Source organism: Echeneis naucrates, chromosome 8 (assembly GCF_900963305.1).
Source record: "Echeneis naucrates chromosome 8, fEcheNa1.1, whole genome shotgun sequence".
Taxonomy (NCBI): Eukaryota; Metazoa; Chordata; class Actinopteri; order Carangiformes; family Echeneidae; genus Echeneis; species Echeneis naucrates.
Genome location: NC_042518.1, coordinates 4,080,149 through 4,098,812, shown reverse-complemented (window position 1 = coordinate 4,098,812; position 18,664 = coordinate 4,080,149). Strand labels below are relative to the sequence as shown.

General features: G+C 44.8%; 1 protein-coding gene across 2 annotated transcripts; it reads right to left on the bottom strand.

The window, feature by feature from the left end:
- Positions 1-1,556: 1,556 nt before the first annotated feature.
- On the bottom strand, positions 1,557-17,576 carry kank2 (KN motif and ankyrin repeat domains 2). 2 transcript variants are annotated; one of them, XM_029508114.1, is made up of 13 exons: positions 17,530-17,576; positions 11,593-11,677; positions 8,641-8,723; positions 7,000-8,361; positions 6,493-6,675; positions 6,274-6,379; positions 5,547-6,143; positions 5,364-5,451; positions 4,640-4,859; positions 4,369-4,511; positions 3,959-4,159; positions 3,775-3,873; positions 1,557-3,137 (listed from the first exon to the last, which is right to left on the bottom strand). In XM_029508114.1, the coding sequence occupies exons 3-13, from the start codon at positions 8,675-8,677 to the stop codon at positions 3,081-3,083; spliced, it is 3,093 nt and encodes a 1,030-aa protein (XP_029363974.1). In that variant the 5' UTR covers positions 8,678-8,723; positions 11,593-11,677; positions 17,530-17,576; the 3' UTR covers positions 1,557-3,080. The 2 variants fall into 2 exon arrangements, with proteins under 2 accessions (XP_029363974.1, XP_029363975.1); XM_029508115.1 differs by lacking the exon at positions 17,530-17,576 and adding an exon at positions 11,998-12,061.
- Positions 17,577-18,664: the final 1,088 nt, after the last annotated feature.

Genomic DNA, 18,664 nt, shown 5'->3' with positions numbered 1-18,664 from the left:
TCAGTTGGAAACCTTCCGGTGTGAGAATTAGAGTCACTTTCTGTGTTTTGTGCCAAAGTATTGTTTCTCTCTCAGGCTTATCTCTCTCACAGCTGTATGGGTGGTTCCTCTAAGAAGGAGCAGATAAAGCTTCTGCTTTTATCTCGTATCTAGTTTAAAGCTGCCAAACATTCATTGAAGGTCATTCAGAAAAAGATCATCAGCCAACGCAGTCTTAACCATATTTGATAAACTCCATTTATCCTTCACATGATCACCTGATGTCATAATCAGGGCCAGTAATGAGGCCGAGGCGACAAAATGTTGAAATGGTTTAAGACTTTGAGACAAAGACAACAAAAGCAACAAACGCTGAACGGATGTGTGTGTCTGTTTGACAGTCAAGCTAAAGTTAATGGATCTGTTTGTTTAAGTACAGTTAAAAATTGCTTCTGATTGGCTGATGGGTGTAACCGGGTTCATCACCAAACTGTTATGGTGTAGACTGAAGGCGATTCTTGACCTTTTCCTATTATCTCACTGACTCCTCCCAAACACAAGCAGCTGTCTGCAGAAACCAGCTGCAGCTGTGACGATGTTTCTCAGAAACTGTCAGCCCTCAAAATGCGAACTGTTATTGTTTAGTTTAAAAGAAATGGACATCGCTGCCCACCATCTGGTTGATGTTTAAGGAGGTCACAGTCACACAAAGAAAGTGAGAAGAAAATACACTTCATTTAGATTATGGCTTTAGAGGATTGTAGGCTGAAGACAGACGTCTGAAGGACATAAGAGAGACTCCGTTTTCTGAAAGCCGAACAAAAACCTCGCTGCAGAAATCCATCACTTCTTTTCCACCTCATAATCGCACCAAGTCTTTCGAAAGCTTAAGTTCAGAATGGGGGGGAAAAAAAAAAAAACCTCAACTCAGCAGTAATATTGGCTTGATTCCTGGTCTCCCCAGGAAAAGCCAGAGGACTTCTGCCCCCTTTGAGTTATGTCCACAAGCACCAGCAACAAAGGAAGTATTGATGGACGAATCCTCCAACTCACCTAACAGCCCTGAAAGATGATCTTACCCTTCGTACAGAAGACGCTTGAGAGGAGTCCAACTGGCTCGGAGGAAGGCTGGCTGGCCAGAACTTCACGGTGAGGAGACGACAACCTGTGGAGCCAACGGAACAAACAGAGATATCACTAAAATACCAACATGAAGACAGCAGCCACTTCATGCAGAACGCCACCAGGAGAGGATTTAAGTCCGGACTAATTTCTGTTGGCAGCAACATGAGAACATTTATTTCAGATAATGTTCAGTTATAATAATCAGTTCCTGATCATATTGCATATTCAGTCAATTTTTGCTCTGTATCAGGGGAGTGTTGAGACAGAGCAGGAATGAGTGTTTGTGTTGGAGTGTCCTCTAGTGGACTCACTGCAGGTGAAAGGCGAAATATGCGTTTACTGACCTCACACAAGAAGAGTCTTCTCTGTCTTCCTCCTTCAAGATCCTTCAAGATTTAATCTTTTTAATTTACACCCAAACAAAAAAAGCAGCACCCAATAAAAGCAATAGAAACAGTGTGGTCCACATTTATTAATTCATTGTTTTTGTCCAAAACGCACAAATTAGAAGAGGAGAAACACAAACCTCAAATTTTAGATAAACCTTCATAAAACATTGACTAAAGAGCTGTGCGGTTACATTAAGTGGGTGTGAGCTTAAAAATTCTACATGTATAAAAAGATATATACTTAAATTAAAAAGTTAAAAGCTTATAAAAAGTCAATTGTTGAAAAGTGAATAAGAAAACCGAGAAAAAAAAACTTTAAAAGGCAATAGAAATTTTGACATCAATAGCCTGTGCACTTTTTTTTTTCAAGGACTTTTGAGATCAGGCATAAAAGTTTATATTGACATATATTATTTTGAAATTCATATCTTACACAGCACTTCCTTTTAAGACCCCGATCAATCACTTTCTGGTTCCCTGACAAAACACAGCAGAAAAGCTTCATCGCTGCTTTCAGTTATTTCTTAGCTAAGTCTTATTAAATCTTTGAAGCACAGAATATCGCAAACATAGACACACACTAGTCCTTCCTGACGTCCAGCCCAGATACCTTTGCCTGTAAAAATACAAAGACCACAGTCCGATGGCCCTCTCTTCTGCCACACTGATACTAGACCTGTGTTAATATAGTTGTCTTGATGATTATACAGCGTCACAGAGCTCACAGGAGAAATACATCTTTGGGTTTAATTTTGGAAACAAAAAAAAAAAAAAAAGCGATCGAAAAATAAAATAAATGTCGTCCTCTGGTTAAAAAGGTGTCCTCAGTAAAACAATGGCCTGGGAAATAAAAATCAGGATCCCTGGAGATCATGAATTGAGTCAGAATAAAAAAAAATCTCTATCAAAAATACTCTAGTGTAAATAAATCTTGTGTATAAATATTGATAGACTGGTGAAGCTGTGTTTCTGTTTTATATTTTTGTAGCACCAATGAGCTTGTTGATGCAAGGACACTTATCCATAAGAGGGGTGGCTTCTGTTATTCCTAATGATTGATGGCTGTGCACACAATGATGCTACCGTGTAACAGCTATTTTTCATGACACAATGAGAAAAACATGGCTCTACAAAGCAACAAGGATGAGACGCATGCGAAATAAAAACAAGTACACACTAATAAACTGTATAATGTAATCACAGTCAACAGTGTTGACCTGTAAGTGCCACTAATAATTGTGTTGACAGCTGGATTATTGCAAGACTGAACTAATGTTTATAGAGCCTCTCTAGATGTTCAGTTTTGTGATTGTATTACACAAGAAATCCACATTTTCACCCCGCCCACCCCCCCCCTAAAAAAAGACCACTGTGTCCAGAAACCAACAGATAACAGCGGTGCAAGCTGTCACGTAATTAATTATCAGCACATTATAAAGTACTTAAATTATGGAGGGTGAAAACAAACACACATAAATTCTATGTTTTTTTAAACAAAACAATGACAAAGAAAAACATAATCACGTAATATGAGCAGTTGTGGTGGAGTGGCTGTGAAGCTGATGCTGGCTGGAGATGGAACTTGGTTTATTTGGTTTCTCCGGATGGAGGAGACGAACCCAAGAGAGGAGACTTCGGTGAAACCTAGACAAAGTAAAAAAACAAACAAAAAAACAACAAGGCATTAGAGCAGAAACCTGAAATGTCCTCAATGAGCGTTGGTGATTTATATATATACACATCTTATATTGTACAGCCAAGCATTGCCATTTTCTATCATCTTGAATTTGGTCGGCTTTAATTCTCCTACATTTCCTTCTTCACATTTTTAAGGCAAAGGGGCCATATGGCTGAAGAGAATGTCCACCACAAGACGTTCTTCTCATTGGGTGCATTGACAGATGAATTAGTGATTTTAAGCCTTATCCAGTTTGTCATTATATTTTTGGAATGGCATTTATATAAGACATGAAGAACTGTTCCTTATACAGGATCACAACACTAACCAGGTTTCTGATTGTTCATTTCTCACCATCTCAGCCACAATGAGATCATTCAGAAAACTGGTGTTTTGCTTAGAGGCTCCATTATCCAGGTTTGTCCAAACTGGTATAAGGTTTTAATCCGGGTTTCTCAAACTAGGATTAGTGTTTTTTTATGCACAAAATGTAACCAAGATATCAGAAACCACCCAACCCTAACCAGGATATCAGTGTGGACGTGGACATACTTAATGGAGAACGTTGGTGTGTGACAACAGAAGTGTTGTGCGATCACTCACTGGGGAGGGAGGCTTTGCAAAGTTGAGGTGAGCGTACAGAAGCACAGCTATGTCATTCTGGCTGGCTTCCAGGGCGATGGACAGCGCGGTGCTGCCGTCCTGTCAAAAGTTAAAAAAAGACAACAACAACAATAAGAAGACAAAGACATACAAAGGAAGTAAGAAGGGAATATAGTCTGCTTACATTATCAGTGAGCGTGGCATCACAGCCGGGCACAGACAGTAGCTGACGCACAATATCCACATGACCGTGTTCGCAGGCGCACATGAGCGCCGTGGAGCCGTCATCATCCCGGATGTTAACCTGGGCCCCGCAGGACAGCAACGCCCGCACCATGTCCCCTCTGCCGTGGCTGACTGCCAGCATCAGCGCCGTCTGACCGGCCTACAAACACCCACCGTTCAAACATTACAACCTCATCTTCAACATGTGGATCTGAATATGATAGTCACGTCCGAACTGTGATTTAGACCGTGTTTGCTTGCAGGTTGCCGTGTGCACCTGCAAAAAGCTGAGATCTGAGAAACTATCTCAGCTCTGATGTACTGAGTGTGGGAGCTGCAGTAAAGCCTGCTGAGCAGGAGAGGGCGTACCTGGCTGGCCTTGGCGTTGACGTCCCCGGTGCGGAGAAGCTGCAGGACAGTTTGAAGGTCACTGTCAGAGTGGAAGGCAGCCAGAGCTGTCAGCATGATGGCTGTGTATCCTGCCTTGTTCTGCTTGTCAGCATTACACAGGCCTGTGAGGTATGCAGGACAATCAGTGTGAGAGCTGAAGAGATTATCTTCAGATTATATTATGTATGATTATAATCAATTTGTAATAACTTGTTACCAAAATGTGCATTTTTTTTTTTTAATTTATCACCTGTGTCCAGCAGCAGTTTCACCACGGGGAAGTTGGAGTGGGATACAGTGTAGTGAAGCGCTGTGTTCCCGTTGCCATCTGCCATGTTGATCACAAACTCCAGCAGCTGAGGGGAGACGGAGGCAAACGTGTCCATGTGGGCCTTGACAACAGCTGTGTCTGCCGCTTTGTGACAGGACACACGCAGCCACTCCTGCAGCACGGCGGTGTAGGCCGCCCTCTGAGATCAGACACAATGAGGACACTTAGAGAAACGCAAACGCTCGACAAACCTCGGGGGGGGGGCGGGGTGAGCTCTGCAGACTGACCGTGAGAAGTGTATCAAAGTCGAAAACAACAGGAAGGTTTGTTGCAAACCAAACCTCAGGGGGAACAACAACATGCTGTTTATCGTTAAAAATCGGGTCTAGAGCTTTGTTTAGTTTTAAGCTAGTATATTTTCTTATATTCAGACACAAACATTTTATATTAAGTTCAAAAGCCACTTAATGAAAAACATGCTGCTTTTATAGTCCAGACGCAGATCACAAAGCTCTGAAACAGTTTGATTGGTGTCTCCGCTTCATTGACTTTCTCCTTGTAATCGTCAGTATAATTGTTTTTTTTTTTTTTTGGCTTGTTTTCCCCCCCAAAAAAAACGAATCTTCTTGCATTTACTGGAAAGCGTTAGAGATACTGAGTGGATTTTCTGTGTTAGAAAAGGCAAATTAAACTGAACACCTACGGCTCCCTGCTGGCTGAATGCATTGGGTTCCCCCAGGGCTCTCTGCAGGACATAAAGAGCTGACTTGAGGCTGTCGCTCAGCTCCAGTCTGAGAGGCAAGAGGACAAGAACTGTCAGACATTGTCGCTCATGGAAAGAATGACGCTCACACACAGACTGACTGATTTCTATGCGTACATTTACCTGACTTGTTTGGCTGACGCTGCGGCGGTGTCAGTTATGTTGCTTTCAGCTCCCGGCTTCGACTCTGTCTGGCTGGAGAGGACAGTTGTTTCTGACTGGACGGCGTATTGCTGCTTGGTTATCTCAGCGGTTTTGGAGACACCGGATTTCATAGAGCTTTGCTCAGAGCTGGATGATGATGATGATGATGATGTGGAGGTGATCTCCCGTGTGACAGTGTGCTTTCCTGTTGATTGGCTGACAGTCTCTGAGGAGGCAGAAGCAGTTGCTGGATATGAAGTGATTAGCGTGGGGTCTGAGGCTGCTGGTTGTGAGATGTTATCAGTTGCTGGTGATTGGGACACGTTGTCTGGCAGTCTCGTGTCCACAGGATGGCTGGGACTCCGCTGTGCTTCTGGAATGACGGCTGGTAGTTTGGCAGTTGCTGGCTGAGGTACGCTGTTGTTTTCTGGGTGCTGGGAAACATCAGTGTGGGCTGCTTGCTGGTGCAGGACTGTAGATTCTGGTAGTTTTTCTCTGGCTTCGTGGTATTCACTGGAGTCACTTCCCTCGTCTGAACTCTCACTGCTGCTATCGTCTGATGATGTGGTTTCGTAACTGCGAGATAAGAACGAGAACATTCACGACTGTCTTCCAACTAGTGAGGAACCACCCCACCACCCCCCCCATCTGGGAAGGCTGGCAGAACAACCAGTGGATGGAAATGACCCCACTCACTGACACTTACCCTCCATTGACTCCAATGAACTGTAGGTTTTTCTTAGTGGAGGGAGAGCTTGGTTCACCGTCTGCTTTCCGCTTCATTATGGACCTCAGAGACTGAGGAGATGAGGCTGTAAAAAAATAAAACAACCAACAACATAATCATTCATCTGTCCAAATCACACCACGTTGTTCAACTAAAACAGGCCTGCTGATAGTTAAGGTGTGTTTTGAGCAGTGTCACCTGTCTTAGAGCCTTCTTGTGATTGGATGGCTCCTTCTTTAGGGGGCATCAAACGAACGTGATTATCAGACGTGCCTACAGCGACAGCTGGGGTAGCTACTGGTACCGAGGTGGACAGCTCGCTCTTTAGGACGTCGCGTACCTGTTTGGAGCTGACGGCAATTGGCAACTCAACTGGAGTGTCTGTGACAGAGAGAAGATGTCAACTAATCAAATACCTAAATAACCGAGAAAATGCTCATTAGTTCACACTGGCCAGTTGATTTGCTACACCTGTACAGTCTTGTCCAAACCAACACAATCACTCTAATCTGGGAGAAATGTTTTCTATTCTTTAGTCTTAGTGTGTAAAACATGCTGATTCAGCTCAGTGGGAGCTTTTTAAAGTTTATACTTTAAATTGAAATACAACAGAAAATATCAACAAACGCTGCACCTCATATATTTGTTAAAGGCCTGTTGCCTTCAGACTGTTCAGGCTATAAACACTACCAGCTGGATCCAGACCTTCAGCTGGTCCTCTGTGGTGGCCTTCCAAAGCTCCAGCGGCTGGGTGAATAGATGGGGGGCTGCAGGTCTCTGCTCGGACCAGCGTGCCCACCTCCACCACAGTAGACTGCTCTGATGTGTACACCTGGATTCCCACAGTCCTCTGTTGCCTCTGTTCGGGCTGCTGCGTGAAGCTGACCAGAGTGTGCAGGCTGCAGCCTTTTGGCTCCTGCCAGCCCATGTTGGTAGCCATGACAGGATGCTCTGCCTGTGGAGTTTTCTGAACTGTTGCTACCTGCTGCTGTGCAGCCTGCAGCTCCTGCATTGTCCTTTTTAACTTTCCTTCAAGCTGACCCACTTGATTCCGAAGAGCCTTGGTCTCTGGCAGCAGACCCAGGTCCTCCTCCCGGACGCCGACTCCCACCTGACGACTGCCACTCGATTCCTCTGGCCCAACTCCAATGGTACGCACCTCCCGCTTTGCATCAGGTCGGGCTCCGCCAATGATCACTGTGTCCTCGATCTCACACCCTGAGTCTTGTTTGGAGCCCTCAGGTGTGGTAGGAGACAGCGGCTCTGCTGACTTGTTGCTGCTCTTAGCTCCAGCGCTCAGCTCCTCCTCAGGGATGTCTATGTAGAGCTCCCCTCGGGGCCGACCGCGGTTGAAACCCAGAGTGTGGCCCAGGAACTTTTGACTCTTCAGCTGGACGCTGAGTTGCCGTTTCTCCTCCTGCAGCACAGAGATTTTAACCTGGAGCACAGGGATAGTCTTCACCTGCTCCTCGAGCTCCTTTATCTTCCTGAGGGCTGCTGCCATCTGCTCCCTGACATGCTGAAGGTGGGCTGGGGTCGGAGTCACTGGAGTGGAAAGGCCGGAGCTCATGGGGGTGAAGGATCCTCCTCCACCGTGGGCTCGGTTGAAGCTGTGCGCGCTGCTGATGGAGGTGTTAGAGCCTGCCACACTGCTGTGCATGCTGCCCAGGTTGGAGAATCTACGCCCCTCTTTCTCCTCTTCCAGCTTCCTGCGTGCATCCATCAGGGTCCTCTCCACCCGGGCAGTGCTGAAGCTGGGTCTTTGAGACGTGTGGTAGCCCGGAGCACAGTAGGAGAAGGAGGAGTGGCGGCTGTCCATGCTGGTGTTCGAGCACAGGGACTCCGTGGACGTCCACCAGGACCCGGCATAGCCATATCCACGGGGCAGGGAGCCATAACGCGGCCGGCGTTGGATAGGAACCTTCTTGATTGTGTTTCCCTTCTCGATGTCGTTAACATACTTGAGGAAGTCCAGGTCCAGACGGTAGCCATAGGGGGTCTCCACTGAGTAGGGCGCCTCCTGCTCTTTGCCGTGCAGGGAAGGGGGAGCGGGCGGGTTGAGTTTTCCTGAGGGGGAAGGAAACCAACTTTAAACAAATGTAAAGCTGAATCTAATCTTGGGCTCAGACTTCAGACAATCACACAAACCCTGGGCCACTGTGTATTTATCTACGTACTCTGACACAATCACAAAATTAGGCTTAAAGTCGGATCGTGGCCCCCTGAGTGCTGTATCAAAACTGCTCCATGAGTCCTAAGCTTTCTGACATTTTAAATCCAAACAAAAAGAATGAATCGCTCTAAAATATCTTCATTATTATTAGTAAAAATAAGCAGAAGCTGGACCTGGGAAGCCGGGGTCCATATGCAGCACCTGAGCCATAATGAGCCTGTGGCTGGTATTCAAACAGTCAACCACCAACTCTCACCTGCAGAGACAGATACAGGGTGACATTAGAAATGAGCACATGAAATATTTCGGAAATAAATCTTCCTTTTCAAGCATAAGTAACAACAGGGACGTTAATAAAACGTGATTGAGAACGCCCACAAATCGGCGTTCATATGGACGTATGTCACACCAAACCCGAGCGTGTAATCTGAGCAACTCGCAGTCAGAAATGGTTGAACTTTCATTCACTCCTTCGCCGTCATGCTTCCATCTCTAATTTTATCCTTCATTTTTGGAAGAGCGGCGGGTCACAGTCGCAGATTGTATGTTTGTTTCTGTTCTTAGCCTTCAGAGAAGAGGAGTTACAGGGGAAAGTTTCCTGGCAGCTAATTCCAGGACAGAGTCTTGAGACTGCCAGTTGCAGCCTTATTAGGAATCATCCGTACAGGCGAACTTCGCCTCTCAAATTAGAGTTTACGGACACTCTCTCTTCTTTCTCTCCTTTACTTTCTTCACATCACCCCCCCCCCCTCCCGATTTTGCTCCTCTGTTTGCTGGCTCTATGCTTTTCTTGCGCCTCAGCATCAGCTGATGGTCAGGAGGTTTTCTCTGGGCACTGCGCTTAACTGCTTCATTCACTTGTAAATGACTTCAATATGTTAAGCACAGTGAATTTCAAAGCATTTTTCATACCAGAGGTGATGTATTTTGACTCTTTGTAGACAAAAGATTATGCTTTTTTTTCCCCTCCCGCACAGAGCAACTAACACAGAGCAGCATTGTGGAGACCACAACACTAGCGGCTCTGAGGTTGTGTCTGCTTGGAAAAGATTAACTTTCTAGGTCATCACTTTGTGGGAACTGGGGACGTAATGTTTAAGCCATCCACAGATTTAGCCGGTTAAATATCATATGGTTTTATTACTGAGACTCTAAGGAGCTACAATTGGAGTTTTGCACTTTGAGCCTTTACTTTGTTTTTCAGGATGCACGTAGTTTAGCTTTTGCTTTTTCTCTTTAGCAACAACTGAGTCGCCTGTTTATGTGGCGCTCTCTCCATCTTCCTCTCCCGCTTGCTATCTTGTGACCCAAGTCAGTGTGTGCTCGTTTGTGAAAAGTAGGACACTTGGAAACACTGACTAAATTGACTTGGTATTTTTGAAATCCTGTAGTCACTTTAATGTCTCGGTCAGATTCCCCTTATCTATGTTCCCTCATCACCCTCTCATACCAACACCACAACACTCGCTGTCAGAAAAGGAAATGTAGTGAGCATACAAGCTGATCCACCCACATTAAAATGAATAGCATTAACTGTGTTTGTTCCTCTGACATGAGTGGGGTGGGGTGGGGGGGGGGGGGTCCCCATGGTTAAAATTAATATGACAGAGCCCCAACACTGGGTCAATTATATTTCAGCTTATTTATCTAATGTCTCAAATGTACATTTTCAAACAAGATCAAAGAAGTCATGTGAAGAGAGGGGAAAAAAATGATCATAGGGAGTTCTGCTGGATCCTGAAAGCTCCAAATAAACATGCGATAAGAAAAGTGCTCTAAACTCATCTGAAAAAAATTCTAAAATGCTAAAAAAGAAGAATAAAATCACAGACAAGAGTTGGCTCACTGCCTTCCTAGCACAGTAGGAGAGTCTGTTTATCTACGGAATGGAATGAGTGTTGGATTGATTACGTGCTCTACAGTGTAAGTATGACAGTATGTGTGAGAAAGTGAGAGCAGGACAGAGAGAAGGCGAGTTGAGCGCGAGTGTGACAGAGTATGTGAGTACAGGAGGGCGGAGGACGGCGCTGACAGGGGACAGTGGAGATATAATTAGAGTCTGCGGTTTAGCAACCAGCGCAAACAGACATGACAGATGACACAGTCCATCGTATTCCTCTTTGAATTCCCAAAAAAGCGGTCTTCTACTCCTGGAAATCATATCTTCTCTTGGTTATTCTCCGGGTGCCATTCCTCCCACGTCGCCTCCTCAAAACGCCCACACTGCTGGGCCTCCACATCTGCTTCCCCGACGCTGGCTCATTGGGTGTCTCAGATGTGTTAGAAAATAGTGTGTACATCTTCCCCGCAGGGTGTGTGTGTGTATGTGTGGAGTGGTTGACCTTCCTCCCTCTCTCTTTCTCTCAGCTCTCAAAAACTGAACAGACACCAGTCTGCGTCCGAGCTGCACTCCACCATTCTTCAGTCCTGCCCAGCCTCATGCAGGACAAATGCCTTGCCCCTGTTTTGCCCCCTTCCCCCATATACAGCTGCATACCACGCTAAAGGAAGTTAATATCGCCTGGTCGACTCCCTCCCCACTATTAAGATTAGGACAACCCCTGGGGTGTGTGTGTGTGTGTGGGGGGGGGTATGCAGGTCATCCAGCACAAATTACATGTCTGCAGTGCGTCCTGTTAGATGTCACGAGAGAAACTGCGTTACATGGCTCTGCCTCGACCTCTCGCCTCAACTGAATCCATCAGGACTGCACGTACAGGAGAGATTCTGTATATTTACAGCTGCAGTTCTGCCCGCTCGTATCTGGAGGATTAAAAACTGAGTTTGATTAACAGTGTGTTTATAGATTCCCATGCCTTTGGTGTATCAGACGATAGAGACCACCCCGAGGAGCAGTTTAAAATGCCAGGCTTTGTGTTGAGGTCACTTCTCCCTCATTTATCAAAATCTTTGCTTCCATTCATTGGGTCACCTTATTATTATTGCCATTACAAAGGATTAGACCTTCGTATTGCTAAGTCAGAAATACCATTCTTCCCACCACCCAGAGAAGATCTTTATGGATTTTTCCACTGCCTAACTGACTCTCAGCCTTCGGTTATTGCTATTCAGCTTGGGAATGGTTTGTGAATTAGGAAAAGTGGAATTTATTTTCCATTTCATACCAGCTGCTTGCGCTGCAAGGAGGGGATCTCTCCTCCCCAGGTCCCTCACTCGCCCTTCCTTTTCTTGCACTCTTACAGTAAGCACCTGTGGGAAACAAGAACGAGGGAAACTTAAACTCTGGCAGTCACATACGATTTGTAACAGTTTGTAGCCCAGAAAAATATAAACCGCATGAAAACAAAACCAAATATCTCGTCATGTAGTCATCAGGGGACGCCAGTCAAATACCATTCAAGGTAAGTAGCTCTGTTGACACAGAGATGAAACCAGACTTGCGGCAGGTTACAAAAGAGTGCCCCCCCCCCCCAAGAGTATAAACACCGACCGCAAAGCCAAAAAAAAAAAAAAAACATTCCCAAACATTCCAGCGGTTTTGACTGACAAGTCGGATGTGAACAATATACCTCCATGAGATGCCAATCACGCTGTAACCTCCCTGGATGAAGTCTGATTCTTGCAAAGACTCTTCTCTCTCTGCTTTCTAGAAACAATTTTCCCCACCCCATTCCCTTCTCCAATCCAAGCCTGTCTAATCAATTCAAGGCCAGGAGCCTCCCTGCCTTGTGACGAGGCAATGGTTGCTGTTTTCTTGCCTCACTAACATTACCAAATCCAGCGGTGCGCACACACCCTCCGGCTTGGTGGGAACAGCCGTCATTTGCACAGATCACCTTTAAAGACTGAAGGCTAGACTGATTTCATTGCCTCGTAATGTGTTCCCTTCACAGAAAATGCAGACTTGAAGCTTGTGCTCTAAAACTGCTGCGTGCACGTCAGCCAGATAAGACTGAGCCGGCTGATTCTCACGCTTGGGCCGTAGCTAATCAGAGTCCGGCTGCCGTGCAAGTGTGGACGACATTTTGTCGGAGGGTCTCGCAGGGTAAAAGACAATGATGGGTGACCTTTGCATAATTTCATAACAAGACACGCTGTTGTTTGGTCCATTGTTTCATATTGTTGTCATGCCAATACCAGAAAGGGTGGAGGTTAGAGGGGGAGAAACAGACCTTTGAGACTGGAACGACAGCCAAATCACAAAGAGCCATTCATTCAGGCACTAGTCCTACAGCTGGTTCTAATATAAAGCAAGGAGGGGCATCTCAGAGAAGGAGTGATAGAGAGAAACAGTGTGTATGAGTGTGTGTGTTTCTCAAACAAAACGAACGGCTGATGAAGTGCTCTTTTGGACCCACGTGCTGACAAAAGACTGGAGGTACAAGGAGCAGGACGGAGTGATTACTGTCTGCATTTACAAGAGCACGAGGCTCGAAAATGACTGCTTGTGCTACTAATTACGTAAGATACTGAACAAGACACATGCATAAATAAATCCCTGTCTGATTAGTGAAAGACAAATCGATGTTAAGATTGAGTGCAAACAGACAGGATAAAGTCTGTGTGGACCTCATTAGCAGTAATCCTGTTATTGCAGATAGCAAATACTTTTATTACACAAATACCAAACATTACAGGAGACAACTTGAACTCCTTCAGACTCCCACACTGTACAGACAGATCCACCCAGACACGCCAACACTGTCCGAGGCCTGACGGCTCCCACAGATTAGCAAACAAAACTGGAGCTTTTAACATGATTTATTCAGGTGAGGGCAAATAACGATAAAGCAAAATGATTTAGCTCCTTTTAATTTGTCTGTAATCATGATATTAAACTGACGACAGGATGATATATAATTATTTATTGATTTTTTTTTTTTTTCTGTCAGTTTAGCCTAGAAAGACTCTCAGATTGCCCCGGCTCTGCCAGCGCGTGTGCCGCTCACGCTTCATACCGGGCTGAATGGTGTTGAAAAATAGGGATGACGTGCTGCAACGGCCCCGAGTTTGATGAAGAAAGGGTTACAGGAAAGGGAGCTACATCCTTCTATTCCCTCAGGATCGAGAAACAACCAAGTCACTTCCTCCCAGCCCAGGAGAAAGAGCAACAAGGAGAAGGAGAGCATAAATGAGGGGGGAAAAAAGAGCAGGGATAATAGAGGGAGAAAGCAGAGAAGTACAGTATGAGGCGGGAAGGGGGGGGGAAAGGAGTGGGAATGTGAGAAAAGAAAGGCAAAACTGCAGGCGAAGGGGGGAAGAAAAAAAAAAAAGAAAAGAGAATGCTGCTGACAGTTTTCGATGGAAACTTCTCGAATGAGAAGACCATGACTGTTCTCAGAGTTGAACCCCACCAGGATGAATCATGCAAATCCTGCTGCTGACACCAGAATGTAGGCTTCTGTTAACGCAGGAAGAACACCACAAAGATCTCACAGCAGGCTGCAAAAACTCTTCACAATGGATAAATAAAGTTTCAAAGGAACTTTCCTCATAATCTTAAATGTCTCCGCCTAGAAGATTACCATCATTTGTGCATTCCTCCCCTAAAAATAGACTCACAATAGAGAATCCCTATGAGAAACTGAACTTCTCCAACTAAATAAAGCTTACTGTTGTTCTCTGAGGTTTTTTTTGGCCATGAAAACCTCAACATGGATTTGCTGTAGAGCTTTATATGTTACATTAGGATCACAACAGGAGACGCGGTTGCTGGTGTTGATCCTTATACTTAGGCTTCTTTGTCCTCCTCCTCACTCTGCAGCACAGATGGCTTCATTCAGCCAAATGGTCCTCAATGAATAATAAATCAGAAAAAAATTAAAACCAAATATCTCTCCTGAAAAGTGACACAATGCTAACTGGGGATGCAACAACAGTCACTTGTCACCAAGCATGAATTGGCTTGACGCTGAGCGTCACCACTTGAAATGTGGGCCTGTGATCAAGAGTGACGGAGCTGGATGATCTCATATCAACATGGAAATACAGTGTGCTCTTGTGTTGCTGGTACATGTGGCTCTTTGGGGCTAATTTGGGCTTTAAACTGAGGACAGTGAAATCATTACCCGGTAGGACGTCCCCCTCAGGAGTCTCTGCCCTTTGGGGAAAAGCCCTGTTTTTTACATTAAGCAGTGTTGGTACAGTGGAGTAGACGGCATTGGGCTCGGGCAGTCTGGCTAGCTAGACTACGGCCAAAGGGAGGGGCCGCGAAGCTCACATTACTCCTGGAACAGGAGCAGAGTAAACAAGTGCTAGTCTGCTATTGGTCATTGTGCTGACCTCCAACAGGAAACTGAGTAAGGGTGGGACGGAGCACCAAGGAGCGGCACCGGGAAAAAAAAAAGGCATCTGGGAGAAAATTCCTGTGCAGTTGTGGAGGTGGGGATTAAGAATGATGCCGAGCCGAGAGGTTAAACTCTGCACAGTTTGCAGGAAGACATGAGGTCTGGAGGGGAGGAAGACGAAGTCCAGACTCACATGGTCAGAGCACCAGCGTTGGGGTTAAACATTCAGGTCAGCGTGTGTGTGTGTGTTATTCTGCCAAGCGGATGGCACAGCACAACAGGGGAAGTAATCTGACTGAGGCGGTGATCAAGTTAAGTGGTGCCCTCACATGGATCTTATCAATTACTTCCTGTTTCACAGGGCGCTCTTGATCACAAGACTCCAGACATGAAGACAACAAAACAGATGAATAAATCCCATCCTGCTGACCGTCACTTCATGTTTGGGTACTTTAATGGAATGAAGAGTCCGTATTGCTTTTCTGGGTGATTAATCCATTAAAAGGAGATCAAGTGAGATTATTCAAGCAGATAAAGAATTACCATCTCCAGACTAGACCATATGTTTCCTGAGAAATGACATTACTGGCTGCTCTAAGCAGAGTAGCTAAACAGGATTATTAATCCTCTCTATGCTGACCAATATCTAATAATACCGGGCTGAATATTTATCCATAGTTTATAAACTAATCCTCCTCTCACACGAAAACGTTTTGAGTCATTAGTTTAGAGGATGCAAACCAAAAAAATAAGATAATTGGAATTCTCCACATTTAGGGTGGTTAAGATAAATAAATAAAAATATACAATATAAAAAATATAAATAAAATAAATAAAAAAAACAAGACTTCACTGCACGTACAGACAGTGAAGGGGTCATTAGCTTCTTCCAAGTGATAAAATAGAAAACGCTTACTAAGATTAGACAATTAATCATGCTCTAAAACTGTCAAAACAGCTAACCCGTAGACCCCAGCAGACAGTGACAGCCAGTGTCATGCCGGTTCAGGGTGTAATTTCATTAGCCTCACTAAGCCATTTAAACGCCCGGCGTGTGGCCCAGTGTGCAAATGGGGTTTATAACCCTGCATTCCTCCACAGCACCCCTGCGTCCAAATGCTGTAATGAGACAATCACATTCCAGCTCAGACAAGAAAAAAATAAAATTGCTGAAGGAAACTCCAGCTGCAGACAAACCTGACCAGGAATTCCCAAACGTGCAGCCTGGGGGACTTCCAGGGGTCTCTGCTGGGATTCGAGGGGTCCACAAGCAAACGTGGAGGAGTCAGTTTTCACTGATATTACACTCACACTAAAACTATTACAATGGCCCTGCGAAATGTCCGGCCTTCAAAAGGTTATGATATCCAGCTTTTGTTTTTTTAAGCAATTGCTGAGAGGCCCAGATTTAACTTGTTGAGTGCATGGGGATTAGGTATGTGGACACGCTAAAAAGACCACCAGCTTCCCCATGTAACAGCATGAATGACAGGACAGGGCCCTTCTGAGTGCCCTGCAGCTGCTGGTAGGTGATTTAATACATCGAGCAGCCCATTACACAACAACAGGACAGTGGTGCATTGTGTGATGCAGGCAAAATGGCAGATGGCTACACCCCCAGAACTTCCAGAGAAGTTCTGCATGTCCTTCATCAAAACAACATCCGACATGTTTACTGATGAATATGGACAAACTGCCTCACACATAAAAAATAACCGCCAAACAGTTGATCAAGCAAACAGTGATTCACATTAACGTAAAGCAATTAAAGTTTTCAGGGGAAAAGAGGGGGGCTCCGAGGTACTAAAAACAACAACAGAGTCTACGGCAATGTGACTCATTGGAGTTGCAGTCTCCCCTTCCCCTGCTGACTCACAACTCACTCAGACCTCATCCATCTTCACAAGGTATCAACTCCCCTCAGTAACCACTCAGTGTCTTCAGGCAGCGAGATGAGCAGATGTGAGAAACGAGAAGCGGCAACGAAAAGCTGATGAACATCTGGAACTAATGAAAACTTGCAGAAGGCACAGGCCCACCCTCTCCCCCGAGCCCTCATGGTCTTTACTGAGCCTTTAAAAAAAAAAAAAAGGAATAAAAAAAAAAAAGAGGGGGGTGGTTTGTCATGTGTGAGGCATGAGGAAAGTTTCATAATCAAGGGCAGAGAGAAACAAGCACACAAATGTGTTGCTGGGTGTGGGATGAGATTTGTCAACAGTATACATACTGGCTGCACACTCCTGCTATTTTCACTAATACATATAAAGCTATGAATTTATATTATGCTGAAAATGCAAAGCTTTCCAAGAGACTACGTCCCTCCATGATAAGCAGAGAGCTCAGTGAAAATATAGACGCACACTTCAGGTGACAAACATACTTAGAAGACAACAGAATTGACATTATTATGATGATAGTAGAGATTATATGGCCAACGGCGCCTGAATCAGCCTCCATTGATGCTCTAAACAAAAACACACGCACCATCAGACTCAATCACACATTCCCCTGAAACTAAAAGCAAAAACTGTAATATCATAAAAGAAAAATAAATTGGTCGGAGCATGGGGCAGAAATTGGAGCACAGGAGAAGGTGGGGTGGGTTTAGGGGGATAAAGAGCCCGTTAGTTGGGGGAGAGAGGGGAGACCAGAGGGGGGAGGAATGGGCTGGACCGACGCTTCACAAAAGAAGCCTGAAGGCGCCTCATCTGAAAGGCTTTAAAATTCAGCTGAAGAAAAAGACCATAAAGGCTTTAAAATCAGAGAAAGTCCAAGTGTTTTGTTTGGGTTTTTTTTTTTTTCTGCCTGTCTTACCTGCTGCCCTCTCCAGTCCTCTCCGCCGCCTCGGCCCAGGAGCGCTCTCTGACAGAGACACAAAAACACCGCAGCCAAGATGCTGCGCGCCTCCTCCCGCTGCTCTTAAAGGGGCAGAGGCCCAGACCAAGATCTCAGACAGACACACACAGACACACAAACAGGAGGAGAGAGGCGTCCGGGGACCAACAACTCTCCACGACACCTAAAAGAGACGCCCTGCCGGGGAATCCAAGCACCTCCATCAACCTGCAGGGACTTTAAAGGCCACTGAAGCAGCACAGAACACATCAGGAAGAAGAATCTTTCACAATCAGTGAGGTTTTTAAAACATAAAAGAAGTTTCAGGGCTGAACAAGCACAGCAACCCTTGTTGGGATATTGTATGACTGAATTGACATCAGAATGAGAAATGACTTATTAACGCCCAGTGAAAATTAGTTTTGTGACAGATAGAAATATTAATAGAAATAAAAAGTATTATAATATTGGTATAATGTAAAGATGAAATATCTAAAATGCAAATAGGCAAAGTACTAAGTAATAAATAAAATATACACGGAATGGGTGATAAGTAAAGATGAAGTGGAAATATAAATAGTGCCTTTCAAAAGTTTTGTGAGGTGCAGCAGGGATCCATAGTAAGAAAGTCACATTTATATTATAACCACATATTCACCATTCTATGTTATGGTGTTCATATTTCCTAAATCAGGACGTTCTCAGGTAAAGTGTACTAAATATTTGATGTTTTAAGGCCTATAAGTATGAATGCATAAATGAAACACGCTGAGCCTGAGCTGAGACTAAAAAGCTCAAAAGGATATCAAGAATCTTTATGGCCATGTTCTTAATGGACATTAAAGATTTTGGGATATTAAGGTTCTCTTTCAATGTCCATCAGAGACCACCAAGCACTTCCATAAGCGTTAGGAACTGACTGTGAAATCATTACTGAGTGGGACGTGGAAGTGCCCTTTGTGCTAACAATCACAAATCATTGCAGGCTATAACACCGATCACCCTGCAGTCAATGGCACTAACGTTCAAAATTGAGGGCCAGGTTTTGTTACCACCATATTGTGTCAGGATAGTGGATAGTGTCAGTGGTGTGCGGTTAGCCATTACGGATCAA

Bases quoted from the DNA above. Each gene is read 5' to 3' on its own strand.
- kank2 (XM_029508114.1), bottom strand. From the start codon at position 8,677: ATGGCTCAGGTGCTGCATATGGACCCCGGCTTCCCAG. The intron at 6,144-6,273 runs GTAAGTGTCAGT...CTTATCTCGCAG, and splicing joins TTCATTGGAGTCAATGGAGG to TTACGAAACCACATCATCAG. The intron at 3,874-3,958 runs GTAAGCAGACTA...AACTTTTGACAG, and splicing joins ATGCCACGCTCACTGATAAT to GACGGCAGCACCGCGCTGTC.